The sequence below is a fragment of the Heliconius melpomene genome, chromosome 6, assembly GCF_056956725.1.
Source record: "Heliconius melpomene rosina isolate 202511_hmr_F chromosome 6, ASM5695672v1, whole genome shotgun sequence".
Lineage (NCBI taxonomy): Eukaryota > Metazoa > Arthropoda > Insecta > Lepidoptera > Nymphalidae > Heliconius > Heliconius melpomene.
The window spans coordinates 4863383-4890704 of record NC_140394.1 but is presented as its reverse complement, the minus strand read 5'-3'; the positions used below and the strand labels follow the sequence as shown (position 1 = coordinate 4890704).

General features: G+C 30.4%; 2 protein-coding genes across 2 annotated transcripts in view; one reads left to right on the top strand and one right to left on the bottom strand.

Moving 5' to 3' along the window:
* The window catches only part of LOC146538165 (uncharacterized), a 121788-nt gene that overhangs the window by 38696 nt on the left and 55770 nt on the right, over positions 1-27322 (bottom strand). The window lies entirely within an intron of this gene.
* On the top strand, positions 11634-13882 carry LOC146538167 (uncharacterized). The gene is made up of 3 exons (XM_085187012.1): positions 11634-11823; positions 12375-12875; positions 13078-13882. The coding sequence occupies exons 2-3, from the start codon at positions 12375-12377 to the stop codon at positions 13288-13290; spliced, it is 714 nt and encodes a 237-aa protein (XP_085043138.1). The 5' UTR covers positions 11634-11823; the 3' UTR covers positions 13291-13882.

Sequence of the window (27322 nt, the reverse complement as noted above, 5' to 3'; positions counted from 1 at the left end):
TATATAGATTCTATATCTCAAACATAATGTTTATAAAAAGTTTTTTTTTGTTTTTTCTTGCTTTTAAAATATTTTGACTGATAATAACTCTATACCGATATTTCTATTTCTTCTATATGTTAATTTCTTTTATACTCGCCTTTTATAGCGACCAAAGCTTTTATTATTTAGTTCAGGATGCGTTTCCATTTACTTTTATTCCTATTTTTAAACCTCGAAAGTAGCAGAGACCATTCAAACATAGCAGTGCTTATTTTAACCTCGTTATAATGCCAATAAAATAGTCACACATTTATATGGTATTTCCATTTTATAACCTTGTATCAAAAATCACCAAGTTCATACCCAAAAAGTGTAGTTACATACATCTATTGAACTCATTAATTATTTATTTTTATAATTAATATGTACTTTGCGTATGGAATGTTCTTTTGTTTCCCAGTTTACCTTGAAAAGCTTTTAACAGACATTACAAGATGTAATTTGATTTATTATACATCTAGCTTTTACTTTGAATTATATTCATCACCTAATATCATTTATTTGTGACATATTAAAGAAGCAAGTAACATTAAGATGGCATTAACTTGTTAAATATCAAATTTATTAAATCTAAGACTACTACTTACGCTAAGTTACTTATCGTTATATAGATATAATGATCAAATAGACTTTTTTTTATTATATAGTTATCTAATGTATATATTTTAAAATTCTATTCTTATTCTTCTATAATCAATTTATTCTATAGAATAGAATATAACTTTATTAAACAAATTAAAAGTGTTGTTCTTATTTTATATCAATAATATAAAAATCTCCGCTCTGGTGTCGAGGCAAAGTTGAGGCGGCGTTGAGGTCGGCGTTGAGTTCTGCCACTTAACCAGCAATGCCTCCAGAATTCGGCAGAAAGTGGGGAACGGAGTGTCTTAACACTACGTCAAGTGTGAACGCGTGAAGATGATTTAATTTTTTTTAAATTCAATATTACAAATATGATCTCGTAGCTGGCGCATATTTTCAGTCGTCAGTCTTAATTTAACTATTTTTATTATAGCAATGATTTTAATTACCAACGAAATTGAAGCCAATCTACATTCATAAACCTATAATTCAAGTATACGATCATTTTTTTAGCTATGAATCAATTTTTCAGTTTGATCTTTTGACAGAGACGAATGAAACTAATTAAAGGTTATTGTTCATTTTACTACGAAGAAACATGACTTCATACTGTTAAACAAAAAGTATGCAGATCATGACAAGTAGAAAATATAAATTGTGTTCACGAACTTATAAAATAGTATGGTATACATATACAGCGGAGAGTTCTAACACAAGGCCCTCTCTGACTTTCTTGCGGATAAGACTTCAGATACTTGCGCGATAAAAAAAAACATTAAGTAAAAACTTTATAATACTAGCGACCCGCTTCCGATTTCACCCATTTATACTACAAAATTATTTTCTCATCTAAATTCTTTCTAATGTAATAACATTATTTCAATGAAATCACTGTTCTAGCTTCTATTATATTGATGAATGCCCCCAACAATAACGTGTTCTCATATGTCTTCCATGTACCGACGGCGATAAATTACAGTTTTATTATATATATAGATATCTATCTATAGATATTTATTATCAAATTTAAAATTTGCTTACGTTTGTCTACTACAAAGCACAGCATCGACTATTTGAAATCCGGGGTTAAGGTTAAGTATTATTTATCGTATAATTTATGTTAGATTTACATTTTTTGCTTGTTAAAATATCATTGATCACGATGACTTAAGGTCGATCATTAAGTACAAATTATTGTAGGCATTTTAGACTTATAGTCGTGTGGGAATACAATTAGTTCTTATAATAACTTAACAACTGGTATGTACTCGTATATAACTTTTTGAGAAAAATAAATACTCTTTTTATTAAAATTTTACGTTTAATATGATACCTGTCATGGGTTCGATTCTAACAAGGAGGAATATGTAGGCATTACAAGTAGTTTCACTTTTCTGAAAAATACAAAATGCATAATACGTTTGTTCTCGAAAGCAGAAAATTAACGTAGTATTATTGAGGTCTCTAACTCTGACTCTCTGAATAGATATAAAAGATATGTAAAGATAAAAGAAAAACATAATGTTATAATTATAGTTATGTTATTATTATTATTGTTTATATATTATATATAAACGTACTTACCGTATGATATTTTTTTTAGCTTTGCGCTGTATCTCGCACACTTTAGGGTAGGCAGAGGGAACCTGAGAACTTAGTGTTAATGGAATATCCGTTCCCTACACATATTTATTAGGTATGTTTTCATTTTTTTTTTAGAAATTATAATGCACCTTAACAATATACTACATAATTTTGTGTATATTTTGTGGGTATTTTGGCTGATTAGATAAGATGAATGACAGTGACGGAAGAAAAACCCATTTCTAAGAAAACCTTTTTTTATCAAGTTTACAGTATAATTTTGAACAGTTTTAGCACAAAAATTAAAATGTAGAAGTACATCTTTATACAGTCCTAGTCTAGATTGAAACCACTCCACCACTCAAATAGATTTACCGTTTTAGATAAAGGTAAAAGAACTCTCAAATCATACTTTACTGGTAGTATACCCTGTCACTGTGACTAATCGGAGACTTAAGTCAATAAAGGCTCTTTTAACAACGTCACTATATTTAAATATCCAAAATTTACTAGAATTATTGTGAAAAGGTGTTAAGAAACGAACCGTGGTGTGGCTATAGAAATATTTGATTTATAAGATCATCTTGCTATCAGCTATTTACTTAGTTACTCAGTATTATTAATAAAATAAAAAATATTTAGTGACGCATTTCAATTTCAAGGTTGTTTTTGCTTTTCGGCATATAATGTTATAGACATCAGTTTCTCTAAACGAGTGGAAACCAGAGGGTGAATTGATATATCACTTGCTTTCCTTTGTAAATAAATAAACATAAAAAAAAGAGTTTAAATGGAACTACTTTTGTTTTTTTAACGTCACGCTGTATACCGAACACAGCAGTGTATAGAGGGAACCTAGTGATAAGATAGTTCGTCCCTTATGTGCGGCCGAATTCTGGAGGCTTTGCGTATTGATTGGGGGAACTTAACGCCGCCTGGACACCAGAACGAAGAAATGGAAATATAAAAAATTTCACTCCCTCGAGTGGGAGTCGAGCCCATAATCTGACGCATTTAAAGTTACAGTTTGGCCTCACCCTTTTACAATATTTATAAATTACTAGCGGACCCGGACGCGGCTACGCCTGCTTGAAATATAAGAATATAATTTCTATAGAAATATAATTTCAATCTAGATGAAATGCTAAAAGTGACTATTATATTTATTTTCGTAAGGATGAATATCAAAATGACGCGGTAACGAACGCGGTCGCGTAGCGACGACGGTTGTTATTAACATGGCAGAATAAATTGCATGTCAAATTAGAAAGTATTTTAATTTATTAGTATATATGTGCTATGTAATGTTATATAGCCTATAGCACTTCTCAAAAATGCAGCTTTCATACAAAACAAAAACAAAGTAAATCGATCCAGTAGATCCAGAGATCTTAGCGTTCAAACAAACAAACAAACAAACAAACAAACAAACAAACTCTTCCGCTTTATTATATTAGTATAGATGATTAGTAGATACCTACGTATGAACTTACGGTAATTTAATCTTAACAAACCTTTTTTTTTATTTTTTATTGAGTCATTTCTTTGTAAAAATAAAATACTAAATAATAATTAAAAAAAAATATGTTGCTGTTTACCAATTAGGCAATAAAACAATTCTGTCTTTGACAGAATTCAATTTAGTCGCTGTTTAAGCGTAGTTTTGATTTATTTTATTATTACTTTTCCTTCAAAATTTATAAAACTGATGAAAAATTGAAAGTGATAAAAAAAAAGAAAATTTAAAATATTTACAAAAAACACCAGAATTTTTCGTACACATTTTATATAATAGAATAAAAACGTGTAATTTTCATCAAAAATATTATTAACATTATTTCATATTATTAGGTGAAGGCTGTACTTATACAGGATCTCTTTTTTTTACATGTATTCTATAATTGTGTATATTTATCTTTCTTATTACCGGTCAATTTCCTTCGTGTGTTTTCCATACAACGTGACATTGGCGAAATGAATTGTGCTCAACTGGCACGCTCGAAACGCCATATATCAAGAAATCAATCAATTCATATTATAAAAAATATTGGGGAATCAATAGATGAAATGTTTCACACATATTAATTCAATCTATTGTAACAAGTATATATATATAATTTTTTAAACTTATTTTTGTAACTACCAACACTTATTTGATCATACTAAACAAAAAATAAAACCTAAAAAAAAAAATTACATACATACTCTTAAACAATGTGTATACACATAGAATACAAAACAGCAATGACCTATAGATCAAGAGCAAGGTGAATGACTGTAGTCTGACGGTTAATATTAAACCAAGGCCACCATAGGTGATGTCATGTAACATTCTATGATGTTGTGCCATTTTACTGAAAAATTGAAAAAGAACCATGAAAAATTAAACTTTTAACTTCAAAAAGGCAGGCATAATCTATATACCCATTGTTAGAGGAATTTCAGTGAGTGAGTGATCATTCCCATTCTTATAAAAATAAACTACGAGTCGTGTGAAAAGGCGGCGTCCTGGAGGTAACCCTTGCCGCCGTCGACGTCATCTTAAGGAGCCAAGCTGTGCCAATTTTTCAGGGGCAGATTGGTATTTTTTCAGGGACTTTACCCACTTGCAGGCTTACTTGCGAATAGGTTGTTGGCGTTGGTATGTCGGTAGTTTTGAATATAAATTAGCCTCAGACTATAATAAGTTATATTTTTTGTTTTTTTTTACATAGACTGGTATCCAGGTCTCTTACCCATAGACCACCGTTGGTCGATTGACTAAATTACACCTATATATGTATATATGTATAATGTATTTATCCCCATGAAAATTGATTAGACTTCAGACAAAAACAAAATATTTTAATGACGTGTATTATGTTATTAAAATGTTTTGTATTGGCCAAACGTTTCCCTTTGGCTAAAGTTGTCAAACAATTGTGCAACGCGTCAACGATTTTAATTAAAGTCCACGCTGAATTTCATTAGTCTCGAATTTATATTTTTGATTATTAATTAAAACACCCTTTAAAGCAGATGGGTTTTATTTACAACCTTGTTCATAATTTTCACAATTGACAGAAGTATCGTTATAGTTTAAAAAAAGTATAATGGAGAAATTATTTTATAGACCTTTTACTGCTTCAAATTAGATAATTACCTATATCTATATCGGTATACAAATATATTTTTTTATATAATTTTATAAATAAAAAATAAAAAATAGAAATTGTTAACTTTTCCAATATACCATTCGTAATCTTTCGTAAATTGTATTCCTGTAGCCTGAAGATACGAGTTTCCATCACAGCTAATGTAAGAAAAATATATGTATGTACATTTAATAAATTGAAACTAAAGATATCACTGAAGAAACAATTTGGATACAGCTACTAGCAGTGTATGAAAAAAATCATATTTAGCTAACAATACCTTATTCAAAATATTTAAGTTCGGCCACTCAACACGCAATGCCTCCAGAATTCGGCAGAAAGTGGGGAACGGAGTGTCTTAACACTAGGTTCCCTCTGCCTATCCTGCTGTGTGCGGGATACAGCGTGAAGCTGATTTAATCAAATCTATTTATTGAACGTCATTCAAGAAACCGATGTGTCACACACAAATAGTAAATCACTGTTGCATTTTCCACAATATTAAAACAACAGGTAAAGGTAATATCGTAAAAGAGCGATACAAAATTATTCATTTCATACTTAGAATTAATGACATGCATGCACATATGTGTAATATTCTGTTAGCGTACTCGTGTCAAAGAGGGTAGATTTATGTGAAAAAGACAATAAAAGCAGTGAAATTGTGTCAAACGGGAACAGTTGCTTGTAGGCGGAAGTTCTGTTGGAAGGTATCTAGTGTGTAGTGTTGTTATTGAGTGATCCCAGTACGTTGGAAACATATAAACGGTATGTGTTTTTATCGTGTTTTTTTTTTAAAAACGCTAACCACTTCCGATTTCTAACAATATAGTATTTAGCTACTTCCAAGTGAGTATCTGCAAGAAGCTAATTGATTTTACTCGATTTTTTATTTCCAATACATGTAGAAATCTTGAAATTTAAGAAAATTTATAAATACATTTTTTTTGTTTTTCATAATAATGATAATATTTTCACAAATTCTTAGCCACTATATAAAGTACTAGCGGCCCGCTCGCGGTTACACCCGCGTGAACTATGTTATTATTAATTTCTGTCTACATGACTACATCCTAGTGACGTCTATGCAAAATTTGAGACTCCTAGCATTTGTAGTAACGAAGTTTCATACAAACTTTCGACCCCAAAAACAACCCCTTAGAAGTCGAATATTGCAATTTCCCGTCTTAGCGAGCACCTACGTCCTATAAGTAACTCCTATGCAAAATTTGAGATTCCTAGCACTTGTAGTTTCTGAGATTTCGTGATGAGTGAGTGACCTTTCGATTTTATATATATAGATTATAAAATATTTAATATATAATCGGGGCGGAGTGAACAATGTATAATAATGTATAATTAACAAGGAACGTAGGCGCTGACATGTTTGCATATTATCATAAAACCATGAGTGCACGCATTAATAATGATAGCAAAGTAATTGTTATTTATTGTTGCAAGAATTTTACATTATGCAGAAATAAAATAAGTTATGTTTATTTTTATATATTTTCGTAGGTATTTTTTTTAATCCAGTATAGCAGGGTTCGTTCGTTCTCAAATTCAATAGGGGCAGGTAAGACGTGCCCACCCCAGAATAGTCGTCCACTTCCAACATTTTATTATAAAAAAAAAAACTACACAAACAGATCTCGACCAATGCTATAGTCCAGGCGCCACCTGGAAAATATCTCGAGTAATAGTAATAATAAATCGCTCTCCCAAGAGTGATCAAACCCGCTATCATCGTGCTTAAAACAAACATTATCTTATTAATTTATTATAAGAAGAAATTTGTAATCTTTGAATATGGGTTCTTCCGTTAACTTCCATAAATTCCTTTTGTATGATGAAAGACTGACTGACGTGACTGACTGCATGCATTTCGTTTTTTAGTTTTAATTACGAAACGCCATATATCAAGAATTCAATTCAATTAGTTTTAATTATATGTACGCTATTTAAAGTAAATATTTATTTGAAATACACCATCCCTCCCTGAATAGGGAGCCGTGAGATAAAAGGTAAGTAAACTAATAAAAAGGTTACTTTACAGGTCACGATTAATTAATATGTTTCATAAAAATAACTACGTAGGTAATACTCTGATAGCACTATAAGTAATACTATATAACAATGTCTGTAGAACTTATGTAATCCTTTAAGACATTAATAATCGAATATCATAAATGACTTATTTTCTTAATTTTTAATAATTATTTATTAAATAGTTGACATGTAAAAACACCAAAAAACAAAACTGAAGCATCTTATTACACTCGACATGTTTTTATTTAACATTTTAATATAATTATAACTTAACTGTTTATCTTATTCAATAGAATAAATAAATAAATCTAAAATAAGTAAATTGAGATTTATAAATATATTTTTTTTAATATTAGACTTATTTTTTTTAATGTCACTCACTCATGTAGAACGAAAATTCAACATGGGAAACCTTCGCTACAAAAATTAAATAGAAATAAAAAAGCGAAAAAAAGTTTCAATAACTTTGTTTACATTTTGTCTCAAGCCTAAATGAAAAGACCTTATTTATATTTAATATATTTTACTACATGTATTTTTAAAATTGTATATAAACTTTTTTTCTATTAAGAAAAACTTAAACTTGTGGCCTGGTTCGCGATTATTTTCTGTTATTAGTTTTAATAATCATTTTAATAAATAGATTAAACGTAAGTAGACCTATATAATTTTCTAAATACTACCGCATGACTCGTTATGATAAGTATAATTATAAAGTAAAATATAAACAATAAATGACACAGAATTGTTACTTTGTAATGTCATGTCTGTAAAAGCTGATTTCCTCCTTTTACCACATGTAATTACGAAAAATAATTTAATTACTAAGTAAAATCGGCTTTCCTGTGAAATAAGCCCAAAATAAATTAGGTTTTCCCTCACATCTATTTCGAGTGCTTATACCACGAGTGCTAAAGTGACGTTACTAGCAGATGTTCCCTAATTTTTATTTTAGTATATTAGCAAGCCGACCGCGTTTCTTTTGCAACATTTACCAATGCTGCTTCACTCTTGCTAGCCGTACCGTGATATAATAGCCATAGTTCTTAGACTTCCTGGATAAATGTACTATTTAAGATAAGAAACTGAGCTGTTTTGAAATGCTCCTGACGCGTTCAATCAACTAAACTCTTTAGGTTTAGTAGTATAAATATATTTAGTATAATTTGAACACAACACATATGGCCTTGGGAACAGAGGGGCTTGGTGATCCATGTCCATTCCTGAAAAGTCTTTTGCCCACTCCAGAATTAGTACTCGCAAAAAAATATTATCTTTAAAAATAATTTATTCTTAAAAAATCCTTTAAACGAACTTATCTGTTCGAAGTTTAAATTCAACCCAGCATAACAACACAGGCATCTAAGTAAAATTTATACTAAACGGGCACCAATGGTATCATTGATAAGTTATTTTTAGATATTTTGCAGTAGGTATATATTTTTTTACAGGAGTACAGGCCGCCCTCCAACCAGGTGGACCGACGACCTTAAGAAGACAGCGGGAACCCGCTGGATTCAAAGGGCGCAGGACCGGACGGAGTGGCGAGCATTGGGGGAGGCCTATGTCCAGCAGTGGACCTTAAAAGACTGATGGATGGATATATTTTTTGGACCATTGACCCCTCACACAGCAGGGTAGGAAGGCTAGAGGAACCTAGCCTTATGACCATTCCCCATTTTCAGCCGAATACTGGAGGCAATTTTATGTATAAAAAAAAGAGCTAATTATCTCTTATATAAGCTATATACTCTGTGGATTCAGTGGGAAAGTTCTCGGCACAACATTCTCTGGGGCTTTATCGGAGTCGACCGTGACAAACTATTATGTTAGTTAAGGCAAGTATTCTCGCGAGGAAATTTTAGTTAGATATCTGTAGATGATGCGTAAATAGTTTCATTTTCATGAATATCTCAAATTTTATCTAAGAAAATTAGAAATAAGACAACGTTTACTCCTTTATTTATGGTACTTATTTGGTAGACTTACCTATATTGTCTTTTTTTATTATTTTAATTTTTATAATAAAATATAAATTAATTAACTTATTTAAAAACAAGCTTCTGTTCACAAGATAAGTTTAACTAAAATAAAAAAAATATTTTAAGAAATTACCAAATTTCGTATCGGGTAAAAGTTTATTTAATTTTAATTCCGTTTTTATATGCGCTACAAGCTTTTCCAATTTAATAAAATGATCATTTTGATTTTAGTGTAGATTTCTTTTGAATAGAAGCTTGTTTTTGAAAACAATTTTTTAATTAATATATAAAATATTTCCTTTTTAATATAACATTAGGAGATCTTTCTATTAATACACAAGGTGTTATCCGGTCAATTTTTACATTCAGGCGCGGTATCATATAACACCAGAGTACTTGCCAAGACAAATCAAACGAGTGCAAGCGGCAAACATGACCTGTCCAAGTTTTTTAGTTTAGAAATATCTTCGGCCACCTTCCGACTCCACCTTCAGTCTCTAGACGTTTCTCATTATTTATTGTATTTTACAAATCAAGCCCTATCATTTAGTATACATATTAGGTGGGTTATGCAAAAATTTGTAAACCGCCATTTTATACGGCGGCCATTTTGAATTGATAATAGTATTAATTATTTGTAATTTCATTGTCATCAGAACTAAAGTCGTAACTCAAATTTAAGTTTGCAAGATTTCACGCAGCCTACATTAACTTTAAGAGGGTTAAATAAAAGCTTGTAAAATATTTGAATTATTTTATAGTATACAGCATATTTACTTTGCGTCGTAGCCATTACTAGAATTGACATCAGTCTATTGTTCCGTGCGAAGGTAACTTTTGTCCCATTTAGATCCCTGTATGTGAATAAACTCCAAGTCATTTTACAAACATACGTAGAGTGTAGAGGCACAATCCTTTTTATTAGCATACCTTTGTTTTACGAGAACCCCTATTAATCCCATAATAGGTGAAACGGGTGTACCTATAAAAGGATGTAAAAGTACATTTTCATTTTACATTTGTTATCATCTAATATATTGTCACAGGTTTGCTGTATGTTAATAAAATATTATCATTTCTCGATGGGAATGTGAACAAGGCTTAGAATAAAACCAATAAAAATGAAGCTTCAAAAGTTTTTTTAATGAAAATTAACCAGTTCTTCCAATATTTTGAGATCACTGTGGAGCAGTAGCATGGTGTCTGACTGTAAAGTCGATGTTTGTGAATTCGATTCGGGGGAATGAAATATTTATAATTTTTACGCTATGGCAACAGGTAGGGTTGATTGGCGCCCAACAATACGCGGAACAATATGGCGGAATTGAGAAGAAAAGCAGAAGAAATAGTATTTACTAAGAAAAATGTTTAATTTAACTAAATAGGCACTGCAAAGTTTAGACAGCTTTAATTTATTCGAATACTGTTTAAATATTGTATGAGACGATTACTCACACTACTTCTAGTGCTCTACGTCCTGTACATGCACTAGAAGTGAAGAAGTGTAGGCATATAAGACTACAATATGAAAAAGGATGTTCTTCTATTTGCTAACACTTAGGATAATCTCACATGTCTTGAAATTTCCTTCAAAATTTCCACGGACCTGGACTCGAACAACATCGTAAAATATTGTACTTATTTTCATAGTATGAAGATGAACTTCGCGGTTACCAAGAAATTATAAGTGTGCTCTTTTTTAGCGTTCCTGTTTTTTGTGATTACATACATACATTTGTGACATCATGTTATTTTTTAATGTTTACACATATAAGGCAACGGCCAAGTCGCGAGAGTACCCACGTATTTGATGGTATTATATTGACATGAAAATAGAAAAATGATATTGTAAATAAAGAAGTAATGTTAAAATACGTAAAATTTTATCAAATTAATTAGTTTGATAAAATTTATATAATTATATACATGAACCAAATGACTTGGATTTACCCTAATTATTTTATAGTTGCGTTTTTATATTATTATAAAAATATATTTTTTCATATTAATATAATTTTTTAAAAATGATATTAAAATATTTCTTCGTTTCACAATAACATTGCAATATACAGGATTGTAGATAAAAACAAATAATTCCATCTGTTTCCAGATGAAAATTAGTCATTTTTGTGTTATCTTTTTTTATATACATATATACATACATAACATAATATATCGTGTGATCGACGCGACGACTACGTCATATCGACATATATATATGTACGTACTACGTACATGTTTGTATTGTATAGGAAGTATATAAATATATCAGTATCAGTAGACGGTCGAACCGCATTCCGGTCGCTCGTGCGCATTTCTTTCGTGGTCTTTATAATATCAATCATTAATTCTAAATAAAAACTATTTCATTTAGAAACATTGACGATTGAAGTTTATATTTGTACAAAGTTTTGTGATATCGGAAGCTATTTTAAGTCAATATTATCAAGGTAAATATGAAATGGTATTTTTTATAATTATGAAAGTCGACTTGTTTATTTAATGTGACACTGGGACAAGTCTGTAAATAATTTACACGTTTTAATATTTTTTTCGATTCGATTGAGTTCTGTATGCCTTGTAATTTGTCTAAAAAATAATTTTAAGAAATTAATTATAATTATTATTTTTGTTTTTAAGGTCAAATTCAAAATCTGTCGCTTCTAAATACAATAGATTTTTTTGTGTACTATAATAAAGAACTACTTTTGTCTATATTGATGTCAACTGCTCAATGTTTTAATTTAATATATATATTTTTTTCAATTCTAATTTATTTCCTTATTGTGTAGAGTATATCTAATATAAAAGGAAGGAAAAATATTAAATCTAATACTTTTATTACCTACTTGCTTAATGTAAGAAATAAGTTTGCGTTGCTAAGTAAAACCGTTAACTTAGCGTCACTTGCAAATGCGCGGCAAATTTGAAAAACGAATATTGTTACTAACCGATTTACCGTCTTATTTTGCTTATCTTATTTTTTTATCTTCTATTCCAGATGAAGTCATCTATAGTATTCTTAGCGATACTATACTATATTGTCGGGATACAGATGGCCAGTTCAAGATCAGTTCACGAGAATGATGGTGAAAAGCATCGCCATCGCCGAAGATCATTTTATGATTACGATAGATATTATGAAAGAATCGATTATGGCCGTCAACACGAGGAGTTGTTGAGTGAAATAACACGCTTATTACAAGAACTATCTTTATATGTAAGACGACCACTGAGCCCTCCACCACCACCTCAAATTGTTTATGTGCCATATCCTGTTAACTTTCCAGTGCGCGTAGCGTGTTCGGGAAATAGCACAAATTTAGAAAACAGGTTTAAAGTGGAGGATGAACGCCAGATTTGGAATTTAGTACCTGGTGATAATGGACTTAATATGGATAATGGCAACGATGGTGCGAGGCCTATATCTTTCGATATCTTTCAACGGCCGGAGTCAGCTCCGGAGATGCCACCAGTCGAGCACGGGAGCAGTCAAGCTGGGGTAATATATATTTTTTTACATTTTGTGCAAGTTTATTGTTGAGTAAATTTTATTTTATGAGTATTTTTTCATATACAGACTATTTTGTAACATCAGACATACAGATCAGATATGAACAACTTCAAAATAATTTGAGTAGATTTACACATAAAACCTTAAAATAATATGAAAACAGATAATTATAATATTTTTTTTATTATAGATGACAACTACTACAACACAGGCACCTCCATCAAAATCCCGTGTGTGCCAGGCCGCCATTATAATATGTTGCAAGGACGCTGAAGAGGCAAGCAGAAAAAAATGTTTTTCAAATTATGGATGCTTCAAGACATACGCTACTGGTATTGCATGTCATAAAGCAATAGTAAAACAAGCATTAGATGAATTCACAAATGCATATGGACCCCAATGATTATACTTTTTAAGTTATAGTTATTTGCCAATCAGTATTCATTCATTTTAACAAAGCTGAGCTAAGCTTTGTTATTGAGAAAGGGAAAGTAGGCTAAGATATTTGAATAAGAAACTGAATTAACACAAGCGAAAATAAATTATCTATATATTATTATGGCCTGGCTAAAACACGTGAAGTTCTGGACAACTACAGAGAAGCGTAGCATCGGTAGATAAGAAATGAAGACAAAAAGAAGTTTTTTTAATATTACTATATCATTATGAAAGGATATAGAAAGATTATGTTTAAATAGAGTGTAAAGATAATGTTAATAATAAGTTCCTCGCATTTTTAAACTCAAAAATTAACGAGTTATTAAGTACAATATAAATAAAAGAAATTCTTTATTTTTGCGAAAATTGAATTTCATTTTATTTATAATATATTGTAATTATTTTTATTATATTTTATGAAAAATTAACGATTTTCTGAACCTAGACAGTTGTGTACTAAGTATACAGGCAGTTATTAGGCAGCTATTATCTTAATGTATTACATATTTTCTAGTCTATGTTTTTATATAATAAAATTTTAAATTATTAATCCACAAGTATATTTTTTATTACTCTACCGACATTTTTGTAACACTTGCTACAAATGTATATTATATATATTTTAAAACAACTAATTCGATACTAATTTTATATTATTTATGGAAATATTTTTCTCTTTGCATATTAATAAGCAGAAGATAAGGAAACAAATACATAATATGTTCAATATTACATGACTAGCTTGAACAAGTTGCGTAATTTTAAGAATATTAAAAGATACCGTGTTGAAGATTTTATTTTTATGATTATTTTACGAAGTACTGTTTATATAGATTTGGAGTTTTAATTTCGATAAAACAAAAATCTAATTTCAAGAAACGGCGGTAGTTGAAGGCCTAAGACGTGCAATGCTTGACTGGACATCTTTTTTGCAGTTAACAAGAGTTAATTAACTGCAAAAAAATTATAAGATACCTTTAGGCTCTAGTATGAACTCGAGCCTAATTTGTATTTTAGAATGACGTGATGTCATAAAGGTAGAATTTGGCGTAGATGGATGGATGCGTGGGATGGTAACTTCTGCCATAAAAGCATACTGAAGCAAATAAAGCATACTAGATAATTACATACGTAAGGCCTTTGTAACTCTGTTGTCGCTTAGAAAACAATGAGTCTATAAAACGAGTGTAGGTACATTACAATATGGCATTGGTCTTGTTTATAGTTTCATATATACTTTTATTATACAAGAGAAGAAAAATTTTATAATAATATTGTGAAGCTATGTATAGCTATGAAGAATATTCTTATTAAGTAAGTTCTTACGTAAGCATATTCTTCGTTAAAACTATGCAGACATGCCTTGCTCACTCGTTGCCCAAATAATCAGAATCTTTTTAACTCTTTGCGGCCTGCGTGGCTCCAGTCTAAAGTTATATCGACGTGTTGTTGAAACTCTGAGTGGTTTCGTTCATTATTATCTGTAAATTGTTAGATTTTTTATTATAAGTGCTAAAAAACTGACATATCAACATCCGATTCCGAATCGCTTTACATTATATACAAAATATATAAATTTTCTAATGATATTTTTTTTTCAACATAACAAGAATTAAGATGATGACAGTATAGAGTGAGTCGCACTCACCGAGAAAGTCCTACTATCGACTACTGTAGCAGCTTTAACTGAAGTCGAAATCGGCCTCAATAAGCACTCTAGGAAAAATAAAATCTACATGCGTTATTTCACACACATACATATTAAGAGCTGAGCGTAGACACCAAGAACAGGAGAAAAACTCAAATTTTGCACACCATACATATGAGGTCGATTTCAACCTCATGCCGCAGTGAATGTGGTAATCACTATACCTGCGGTCAGAATAACGGTGAGGCGAAACCGCGGGGATAAGCTAGTTCATTATAATATTACCCTTCTTAGAACGACGATATAATCATTCGCTTTATAATTTCATATCTTAATAAATGCTTTATATCAGCAAATGTTAATACATTATCTGCAGGTGCTTGGCCTACATTAAACACTGAGACAGCAAAATTAATGTGCAATATTATCAATCTTGAAGCCCGTTATGTAATTATGGCTTGCACCGTCAGACCAAAGTGTCAATCACGACGGATAATGAACAGTCTCTGTATTCTTGCATATATAAGAACAACAACTTAAAATCGATAGTAATTATTTAGATAACTTGAGATAATATAATATAATGATCAAAATATTTCAGTAGTAATTCTTTTAAAATTAAAGTTACTTAAATGAAAACAATCTTGTGCGAGTTGAATCGAGTGATATACATATATCACTCGACTCGTTGGTGGTTTACGATCATGTTGATTGTGGTGCAGTCAGTTCCGTAATATCTTTATTGCCTGCCAGAGATGACTCTGTAGGAAGTAGCAATATCGATGTTGTATTTCACTATATCAGTCACGGAACGTACATTTGCCCGGCGAATGAACCTACTGATAGGGTCTCGGTGTCAGGTAGATGCATCATTTTCGTGTGTCACCATGTAGGGCGCCCTCGATGGCCTCAGTTTGCATGATCACTTCCGACTCGTATGTAGGTTCCATTTATCTGCCGTAGAGCAAAATATATATCTGCCGTAGATTTTGAATGTTAAAGTTATTACTTTAATATATGGAGCGTTTATTTTGAAAGTGGTGTAAGTCCATTTTCTTTTGTTTCGAGAAAATTATAGGTTAGTATGTCGATGATTATGCAATTTCATTTACCGACCGATTTTAAGTTGTTCAAAATGTGGATTTTTTTTGAGAAATTAAACATGGACTAGTTATATATTAAAAAATTACATTAAATTAAGCATGAATTACGTGATAGCTCATTTTTCTCAAAAATGGACTTACACCACTTTCAAAATAAACGGTCCATATAACAACTATATCTACGACGGAAGCCAGTCGTGGCGCAGGCGCACAGACGTGTGACTGTAAACGCGACAGATTGTGGTTTCAATTCTCACTCTAGGATGAGAAAAAGGGGGAGCGGAGTGTCTTAACACTAGGCTACTTCTATCTACCGTGCTATAATGGGAAACAGTGTGAAACCGAACGGCAGAATTAAAAACATTTAAAATAAATTTCATGTGTATGTCAGGCTTAGGTTGACTTTCATTCTGCTGTCAATGCAAATTCTGCTGTTAATTGCAAAGATGACCTTTTTAATTTGAATTCATAGGAATTTATAGATCTTACAAAATATATGGGTGAACAATCATTGACAGACAAGGTTACTCAATACAATACGGGTAATGTATTGCCTATAGCCAATAGATGTTTCAAAGATGAATATTGAATTATTTTTAGAAAAAATATTTTCTTTTTGGACCACTTCCAAGAATCGGCTAGGAACGTTAAGTATTCTAATGGAATGCTAATTATATGTTGTCGTAATAAATTTAATTATACATTAATTTATAAGAACAGTTTATAAGAAAAAAAAATATAATATTTTTTGTTATTTATCACTTGGAAGTTTTACAACTTGGAAGTCTTATTTTTTATCATAATGTCCGTCCAGATGAACTATAAGAAATCACGAACCTTAACGAAAATGCCTTAACTTTAACACTATGCAATGAAAAGAACACAATAGAAAAACTAAAATATAGGAAAAAAAATTTTGGCACATGAACATATTATCATGGTCATGGCGCAGTAGAATATTCTTGGATTTTATAAACACGATAGTTAAGAGTTCAGTTTCCGTCTAGAGATTGATTATATTTAAATTATTTTCATTTTCTCGTATTGCACGAGCATTTTTTTTTTGTTTTGACGTCCATCGAATTCTCTTTGCCTATTGGGAATATAAGATAAAGAACTAAACGGCCACAGTTTGTCGAGCTTACTAGATATAAGACAACAACTGTCGTTCTTTGGTCTCTAACTGGTGGTCTTTTTCTAAATTTGTTACATACTTCTTAGTATTAATGGCAGTATACTTTTGGGTGGGTGTGTTTTACAGTATGGAAAGGGTTGAAAAGTCCATGCATACGAAGATGCGGGCGGCAAATAAAAGTATTTTTTATGGATGCTCTTATTTTTTTCATGTTGGATCTCGTAAATCGACTTGCAGAACTGGTCTTGCTTGACTGACAGGACAATAAGAGCAAAAGCAGTATTGTAGCTTTCATTTTTCGTTTTAGACTTACCACGGTTAGTTATTCTCGGAAGATGCATAAAAAGTAAATTTATTTTCTTTTTCTCATCTTTTAATTTGATTTTTTTCCTGATGGAATACTGATGGAAAACATAGTTATGTACATCGTATTGTACAGATTATCGTATAGATTATGAAATTACTATAATCATTTTTTAAAATTTATTAATAAGTTTCTATTTCCATATTTTTTATTCTTCTTGCATTATATTCGAATGGATTTAAAATGATGGTAATATATATTTCTCGTATGCAGAACAAAAATGCCCTTTAATTACTTTAATATCATCATCATCATCATCATCATCATCAGCCTGTCCTCGTCCACTGCTGGACATAGGCCTCTCCAATGGCACGCCACTGAGCTCGATCTTCAGCACTTTAATATGCTATTGCATATTAACCCTATTGAATTACCATATTTAAAGGAAAAAAAACTTGGGGAAAAGTACTTTGGGCCATCACTTAAGTATTAATTTTTATATTTGGTTATGAATTATGTGAAATTTTAAAGTTTTGTAAGTAAAATATTTAACCCTGGTCTACAAATATAATGACCTAGAGAGGTGGCCGGAGCAATGACTATTTTTTCTAAATTATACGGGTAATTTAGATGCACTGGATAATTGTTGTTCACGTAGAGTGCTTTTCAAAAATAGTAAATCGACCATGGGCTCTAAGAAAAGCTACATGTCCGAGATTCCAATCTAAATAATAAAATGTTTGACAAGAGAATCTAAATATATAAATTTAATATGATTCATCTTACATAGTTTATGTAATTTAAATGTTATTTATTAGTTTTTATAATGAATGATAAGCACATTATATTAATATATAATAACATAGACCATCATTTAACCCGTTACTCAGTTGTGGACTTTAGTTGTTGTTCTCACATCATCTCTTATCAAAACTATGACTAATTTGTAATTAATTTTATAAAATTAATGATATAACATAAACCATTAATGATTTATAAAATTATATATTCACATAGGTATAACAAAGTTAGAGACCAATATCTTTATTTTTACTTAAAACTAAATAAACAAAAGAAAAAGAAAGAGAAACTTGTGTTATGATAAAATTCTTCATTTTTGGATCTTATTAATAAAAAAATCATTCCCGATTTCCCGGTCAGTCAATCAGTATAGAATAAACCCACAATCTTCGAGTGTGGATTATCAGACACTTCTCACGATGACGTAATTTATTAGTATTTATTTATAATATAACTATAGGTATCTATCCTTACATGGAAGATAATATGAGAAAATCTATATACGGCTTAACCGATTGAGATGCAGTTTTCACTGTTGTATTTTAACAAACTTCCCTCAACATTTAATATTTATTTTATTTCAAAAGATTAATAATGGGTTGCATGTGACATTATTGCTACAAAATAATTATTTTATTGAATTGGCTGAAACATTAGCTATGGATGGATATTGCCTTCAAAATAATAATGTTATTAGATAACATAAGCAATTCTGATGAAAAAACAAATAATTGTGTAATACAAGCGGTCAAAGCCGCGGGCAAATCTCTAGTATTAGTATATTATAAAGAGTGTGAAATTGTTATCACCTTTGCAGTCATAACGATCGCCGGTGACCATACTTCCGGCATAATTTAAATTCGTTATGAATGAATCACAGATTAAATACACACCTTATACACTTGTATAGGAATAGTGACGTTATTTTGCATACTAATAAGGCAACATTGGATAATAACATCATCTCAATTTCTCCTTACTAAGCATCTATTTCTTTGAACTATTTATTACTGTAATATGACGGCGCGTTAACATTCAATATTTTATGTAACCAGACCGTAAAATTGACAATATTGTATGTAAGTAACATACGAGTATGACGCGTTTGATCCAGTTTTATGGGTTCAACGTATTTAAATATAGTTTAAAATATTGCAAGGCCATATTTTAATACAAAAAAAGCTATGAAGGTTTGTGAGCTGTTTAGACGTAGGATTAATATTTTTATTTAAGGTTTTTTATCCGTAGATACTGTATGTGTATTACGCGAGAGGCAATAACATTAAAAATCGAATTTCTGTAACAAAATTTTTGTATAGTATTTTGAAAACAATTTATAAAACAATGAATTGGGATATTTACATTAATTTTAAATGCTCGTCGTCAAATGAGCTTACAACCTAATGATTAGAAGTAAAGTACTCTTTAACGTTTAACAAAATTGAATTATTTAAAACATTTTATTCTAATCTTAATATTCATGTTTTTTTAATGTAAGTTAAACTTATGACACACTTGGGCTATACTCAACAAATGGTGTTAAAGTAACGAATAATTTATAATTGTTTTTGCTTGAAAAAAAAAACATTTTTGTATAAAATAATTTATATTAAGTTTATAAATAATAGTTAAAACTGTGCTTTCAATAATAGTCGTAAAAACTAAAACACCCTGTATATAAAAATTCTGAATCACACAGCTATTGCGTGCACCCAGCCACGTTTTATTTCCCTCGTTATTTATAGAAAAACAAATGAAACGATACATTTAACTCGATATATTATTTTGCAAGAATACTTGCATCTATACCGGTATTGTAAGATACTTGCACTCATCTGCGTTAAGTCCGATGTTACTAAAATAACTATAGGCTTCTACAAATAGATTTTAATTTTTAATTACAATAATAAGTACATATATTCCATTTATAACTACTATAACATATATGACTGACAAATATAATTAGCAAGAGAATCGCTTGGACGTGCTCTAAAGAGGACAGGTTATTCAACGTGCCCATACCTTGATGCAAAATGGAGAAAGGCTCGAAGTATTCTTAGATTCAATGTATTTTACAACATGAAAGGGATAAATGAGAATAAAGAGATATTTGCAATTGATTTAGTATACATACCTATAGACTTTATAAGAAAATAGATATTTGAAAATCTAATAACAATTTAATTTTCTACAAATTTATGTTTATATTTGGGTGTTGGGTATTTGCTCATGAAAAAGCGAGTAATAGGGGCTAAATGAATTATCACAGTTACAAAATTGTTAGCTTCGCCTTGATTATTGAAATGAGTATTAATTCTAATAAGCAACGAATTTACACGAGAGATACTCATTCATTGCTTATTGAATTTAATGATTAAAAACATTATTAGTGTATTTTTATAAATATTTGTCTGCAGTTTTCATTATAGTATAGTAAAATTTCATTCACTTTTAGTAAACACTAAAAAGAGAGATCCTACCTATACCATTTTAATTTCCCACACAGGTGAAGTCAAAAGCATAGCTAGTTAATAACGCAACTAAGATGCTATATATACTTTAAAAAATTAAAAAAACAAAGTTAAAGATCAGTATCTAACTCGAAGGTTGCATTGTATTTTGTGAGTCAAAGTAAACGTGGAGTCAGTCACGAGTCTCTGAACACCTCTATTGTTACGGCGTTAAAGGTAGGATTTTGTAATAATTGGCGTGACTTCAACAACCACAATCTGCCTCGATATTATACATTTGTGAAGGGTTATATATATTTATATTTAAATCTGTAATTCTATAGTAATAAATATTGATCATTTTAGGTACGGACTTTAGATGTAAAATTATTTTTTACGAGAGATATAAAATAATAAATAGCTTGTTATAAAAAATAATTGATAGGCCTCACTGGGTAGGCCCAGGAAAGTTCTGTCGTTCGAACGAAATCAAAACAAAAATCTGTCGTTTGACAGCAAAACTTAATTTGATAAGCACCTAATGTTTCCTCATTAACTAGTGATCACCCGAAACGTTTGCATGGACTAGGTATATTACCATGCCCATACTAATTCAATTTACAATTATCATCGAATATTGAGACACAAACGTATGACGCGATGGTTGTGGGTTCGATTCCCACTCAGGAACCCGCTCTGATAACAAAGTCAAGCGCGACGTTATATTCTTCCACTCAACACGTAAAGCCTTGAAAATGCGGTGGAACGTGGAGAATGGAGTGCCTTATCATTAGGTCTCTTCTGCTTACCCTGCAGGATACAACGTAAAGCTGCAAAAGGGTAGATGTGTAATATTTTATTTATGATTCATATAATTGTTTCTGTATAACTTAATTAACAAATATAGCATATCCTCATTATATTTTAAAGGATTTAATTAGCAATTATAACGTTAATTGGGTTTATAAATAAAATTTATCGTTGGGGTTTCACATATAAAGAAAAATCATCAGGAATAAGTTCATCATTATACAATATATGAAGTCTGTAGGTTTACACAGCTTGTATTGACGTATAAAACATATTACCACAAGTAATCATTCTATTTATTTCATCATTGACCATTTTCCTTTAGTAAAAAAACATAGGGAAGTTCCTAGCGTCCTAACGGTCACACCCACCGCTACGACGTCAGTCAAAAAACAATAGGACTATCTAGTAAATAATTATGCTGTTATATTCTTTTTTTTTCTACTTTATTTCATGAAAATTTCGGTTACTAAAATAAATATAGTAAAAAAATTGTTGTCGTAATTGTCACTTGTCTGCCAGCTTGCTAATTAATGCTTATTTAATTGGTAATTGGCAAGAGAACTTGTTAACTTTTGACAACCTGATAACTCATTAGTATAAACAATTTCTAATTGTATAATTCAATCAAGTGAAGATTTTAATAAAATTTCCGCTATTCTAAGCAAATATGTAAGTAAAAAGAGGATATTAAGAACTTGTAATATTACCAATAAATACCTAGAAGAAGAAACATAATTACAAAATAAATGAATAAATACTTCTCTAAGATATATTAATATGTAACTTGAAAAATAATTGTGGTTTTGAAGCCACCTGTTGTGTTCTTATACTCTTTGATGTCGTCGCGGTGGGTGTGTATCGAAACGTAGTAGCTATATGGAACTTCCCACTTTATTTACCTTAATAAATAGGTTAACCTAAAATAGGTTAAGTACTTGGTTATTATTTAAAATATAATTGTAATAATACTAATTATTATTAAAAAGATAATTGTGACGAAAATATGCATGATATATTTCACACGTATATTAATTGAATTTTTCCTCGATGACTAAAACAAAAATATTTTAATACTATAAATATATTAATATCTTTAATTAACATTAATAATTTCTAAATAATTAATAATTAGAAAAAACTAATAATACACATTTAATGTTATATTATAATAATATATCTACTGACGTTTATTCTAAACAAATACACTACCACTTATTATATCGGAAAAACCCGGAAAACGTGACGATATAAGGGCAATATAGCGATCTGATATACGTTTGAATCACTTTGAAAACAAATTAACCCTTTTAAAAGCTATTAGTGAAGCAATTTACGTCACGTTTATTAGAGTTTATATCCGTTAAGAGCCAACGAACGCAATTGATGAATGCACTTAAGATAGATTTATATCAATTAAGATATGCTTTAAGGTCGGCGTTATATTTTTCTTCTTTTTACGAAAAAGAAGGGTTATAAGTTTTGCGTATCTGTTTGTCTGTCTGTGGCACTGCATCTCCCGAATTAATGAACCGATTTGAGTGCTGTAGAGCCGTATTCACCGCGGTGGTTCTATGAAAATCATATGTTTTATGAAAATCGGATCAGCAGTTTAAAAGCTACAAGCAATTTGCCAATATGTAGATAGTAATATTTTTGGTCGAGGAGTTTTTTAATTATTTTACTAATAGGCTCTAGCATGATAAACTGTAAACATACGTTACAAAGAAGCTGTAAGCTACACTGTGTAGGACGCAAAGAAAATACAATGACATTAATCAATTCATTGACACTTACTTACTTTGTTAAAGACATTTTTTTGCAAGCTACAAAGCTTCATAAAGGCAATACATGTTTTAGCTGAAATCTTGTTTGAGTTTTTATTTTATTTCAGAATATAGAGGATCTATATTAAGGCCACTCGTGGCGCAAGGGACAGGCATGCGACTGTGAATGCAACAGATTGCGGATTTGATTCCCACTCGAAAATGTTTTGTATATTTCTTACAATTATTACAGCTATTAGCAGATTATAAATCAATTCAGATACTTATATATTTAAAAAAATATATGAAAAACCCACTAGCCTCAATATTCGTGTGTGAATAATATCTACGTACGATAAGAGTTACCTGGATCTATCTTTAAATAAATTGAATTAATATAATTCAATGAATGCGTACACAGTACTGATAGGAATGACATAGTGACTTATTTATTTAGTGATAATACAGCAAAAATCCGAAACTGATAAAATATTTATAAATTGTATTATTTATAAGTAAGGGGACAATAAAAAAATCCCCGGGTTTCCTCTGTCTCCTCTGCTATATGTAATATAGAGTCTATAAATAAAAAAAAACCCAAGTCTACATTATCTTAAAAAACAGAAAAAAAAATGAGCTTTTAAATTAACGTAGTCAATAGACATAAACGCTTATCCACTGTTTTTATATAAAACATTTTGTGTGCTTCTGGTAGACAAGAAATAAAAGAAAAAAAAATGAGAATTAATATGACAAATTACTGTACAAATATTAGAAAATATTGGAAAATGTGGAATTTCAATTTAAAAATTTAAAAGACTGCACGCAACAAACTTAATTTTGTCCAACATAATTATGAAACTGGTACAGAACCCTCACTGGGCCAATCCGACTCGCACCTGTCTGGATTCCATGTAAATATTACTATCAGTAGATAGGAATAAAATTCGATGATATCTATTAAACAGGATATTAATATTATTCATATTTTAAATATTTAATGTAAGCATTGCAAGTATTAATATATTTTATAAATTGCATCATACTTAGCAGTTGGACTAGTTACCGATGACTCATAGCTCAGAACACAATAAACACTATATCGATATATGTATATACGTATTTTTTACTGTCTAGTTTAGCAGGAGTAACAATTACTGTAGGAGAGACACTACTGACATTTCTACGTAACTGGAAAAATGTTTTTATAAAAAAAAAAATTACCGGTTTAGGTTAACATAGAATTTAAATTGTTTTGTAAAAAACTAAAAAGTAAAATTATTTTGTAAAAATATATTGATTTTTATACATAAACTAGTTGTCACTGCTACATAAGCAATAAATTATAGATTAAAATTAAATATGGTTTTAAATTTACATAAATTAATATTAGAATATATCTATGTCACTCTACTAGTCTCCACTTTTTTCTTACATCCACTGTCATTAACATTTTTTCATAACAAGAGATCTCTCTTGTTGAAGATGACTTCACTATAATTCAAATATTAATCTAGATCTTAGTTTATATTATGCAATGTATTGAAATTTACATGATATAGTTTTACATGTAATTTATTATTCCTAAAAATGTAAGAAAATATTTATATTGCCCAGTTTTTTTTAATTATGAAAAAATCATGTAAACACTCGAGCCATAGAATTTACCGTTGTTTAGCACATGGTAGAGCTCACGTTTGCTAAAGTAGTAGCAATGTTTATGACAACAAATATAATTTACGGCATTTGCACAATATTTACCGTAGTCTTGCTACGGTAAATATTATGCAAATTTAAAGTATTCTTTATTCAAATAGACGTAACTACTTACCAGGGTACAAATTAAAACTTGGAGAGTCAAAAAAAATTGAAAGCCACGACGGATGATTTTGCGTAGCCAAAATTGGAGAAAGGAATAAAAATTAGATTTCTCCACTAAGGTCGCAAAGTGCAAAAGGAATCTGAAGTAAAAAAATAAGTTAAGTCAAAATTTAAAATATATTATATATAGAGAAACCTCTACGTGTCATATTCTAAAATCTCTTTCTAAAATCTTTTGCTCTCAGACAGGATTACTTCGAATTAGCACCAGGCTAATTACAGACATTCGGTTAATATCAAGTAGACGGATAGTTTATCAAAAGTTGACCAATTCCATATCTACGTTGAATAATCCTATATCTTATAAAACAAAGTCGCTTTTCGTGTCTGTCTGTTGTTTCTAACTCTTCTTCTTCTAAACCACCCAACGGATTTTGATGCGATCTTCACCATTAAGTCGAGTGTTTTTCGTAGAAGGTTTATATATAGTTTATTATTTGTACATTCTTATGTAAATTAACATAAATACGATAAATGTGTATAAAGTCCTACCCGTTGAGACACTTTCGCGCATGCGCTGCTCTAATGGTAAGTACTACATGAAAAAAATGTACTGGAGTATTGTTCCTCTTAATAAGATCTACAAAAAAGTCCGCGAGAGCATATTCATATCTTTTAAGAATAACGTGTAGTGATCATTTTTCTGTCTAAAAATAATAATTTCAATATATTTTTTATGGTGAGGGATATTTTTCCATAATGGTATTAATCCTTATCCTTTAAAATACTTTATTAATTTTCTACGTTAAACGAAGATAAAATTTGCTTTTTACAATATTTCGAAATTGCGAATAGTTTTACAGAAAAACGCATTTAATTGTTGACACATCCCGCCGTTGACACATCAGCTGTATGTTACTCAAGTTTCACTTATCCCTTACTCTCAGCATATAAATAAGTACATTAGTTACGTTGGCCATTTAATGTAGACCAAAACTGTCTTTTACTGTTTTTCATTTTAATAAGTACTTTAGAAGTTGTTACAATATCAAAAAAAACCTTGCTGCGAAACGGCTCGCCACTCGCCACGCGTCCGCCGCGCCCGCCTGCCTTACACGCATCGGTGGTTCAGTGGTAGAATGCTCGCCTGCCACGCGGGCGGCCCGGGTTCGATTCCCGGCCCATGCATTCTATTTAATTTTCCTCACAGGCAGCCACGTCGTGCTTGCTTTTCATCAGGGACAGAATACCCCCTTCAGCATTAACCACAAGCTCGAAAAAAAAAAACCCGCCTGCCTCTATAGCAACGAAGATTTAGTTAGATGCGTTTGCACGTATTGGATAATTGGAGTTGAATGTATTTAAATTATGTTGTTGGTGTATTTAAGCGCGATATATTTGGTTTCACATTTTTTCTAGTAGTTATTAGTAGGTAGGTTTTTGTTTATAATTTGTTCCGTTTAAAAATAGTCATTTAACTGTCTAAAAATAGTCATTTAAATATATTTTAATAAGTACTTGAAAATATTAGTAGCACAGATTTAAAATTACGGTACCTACTAAAAAATCCTTGCTGTGTAAAACAATTGGAAAATCCTTATTGAAACTACAAAAATGCGGGTTGCATTAGGGTTTAATTAATTTTCACATTATCTTAAGTGCTTTGCAAACATACATTACATGAATAATCCAGTAGTTAAAGCGGGCGAAGCCGCAAGAGGGTCGCTAGTATATATATATACTATAATCACAATAAAATTATGATAGTGAGGTCAGTTGTAGCGCAGATGTAAAGGTAAGCATGTAATAGATTTATAGAGTTTATGGTAATTAAACTATCTTCCCATGTTCCCCCTGCCTACCCTGCTTTCACACATGTGCAGGATACAGCGTCAAGCGTGAAAGCGTGCAAAAAATAAAAATAAATAAATATTCTGGCACGCTCGGAACACTATATTAAAAATCTTTAGCTTTAGGCGATGTCTATAGCGAACAAATCAGGGATATTCCTCCTTAATTAGTAAGGCAGACAAAGATATAACAAGAGTTGATAATTAATATCATAAATAAAGTTACTTAAGAAATTTTAACTAATTGCTTACTTTAATAATTTAGCTAAGCAGATTACACAGAAAGCTTTTGCACAACAAATTACAAGG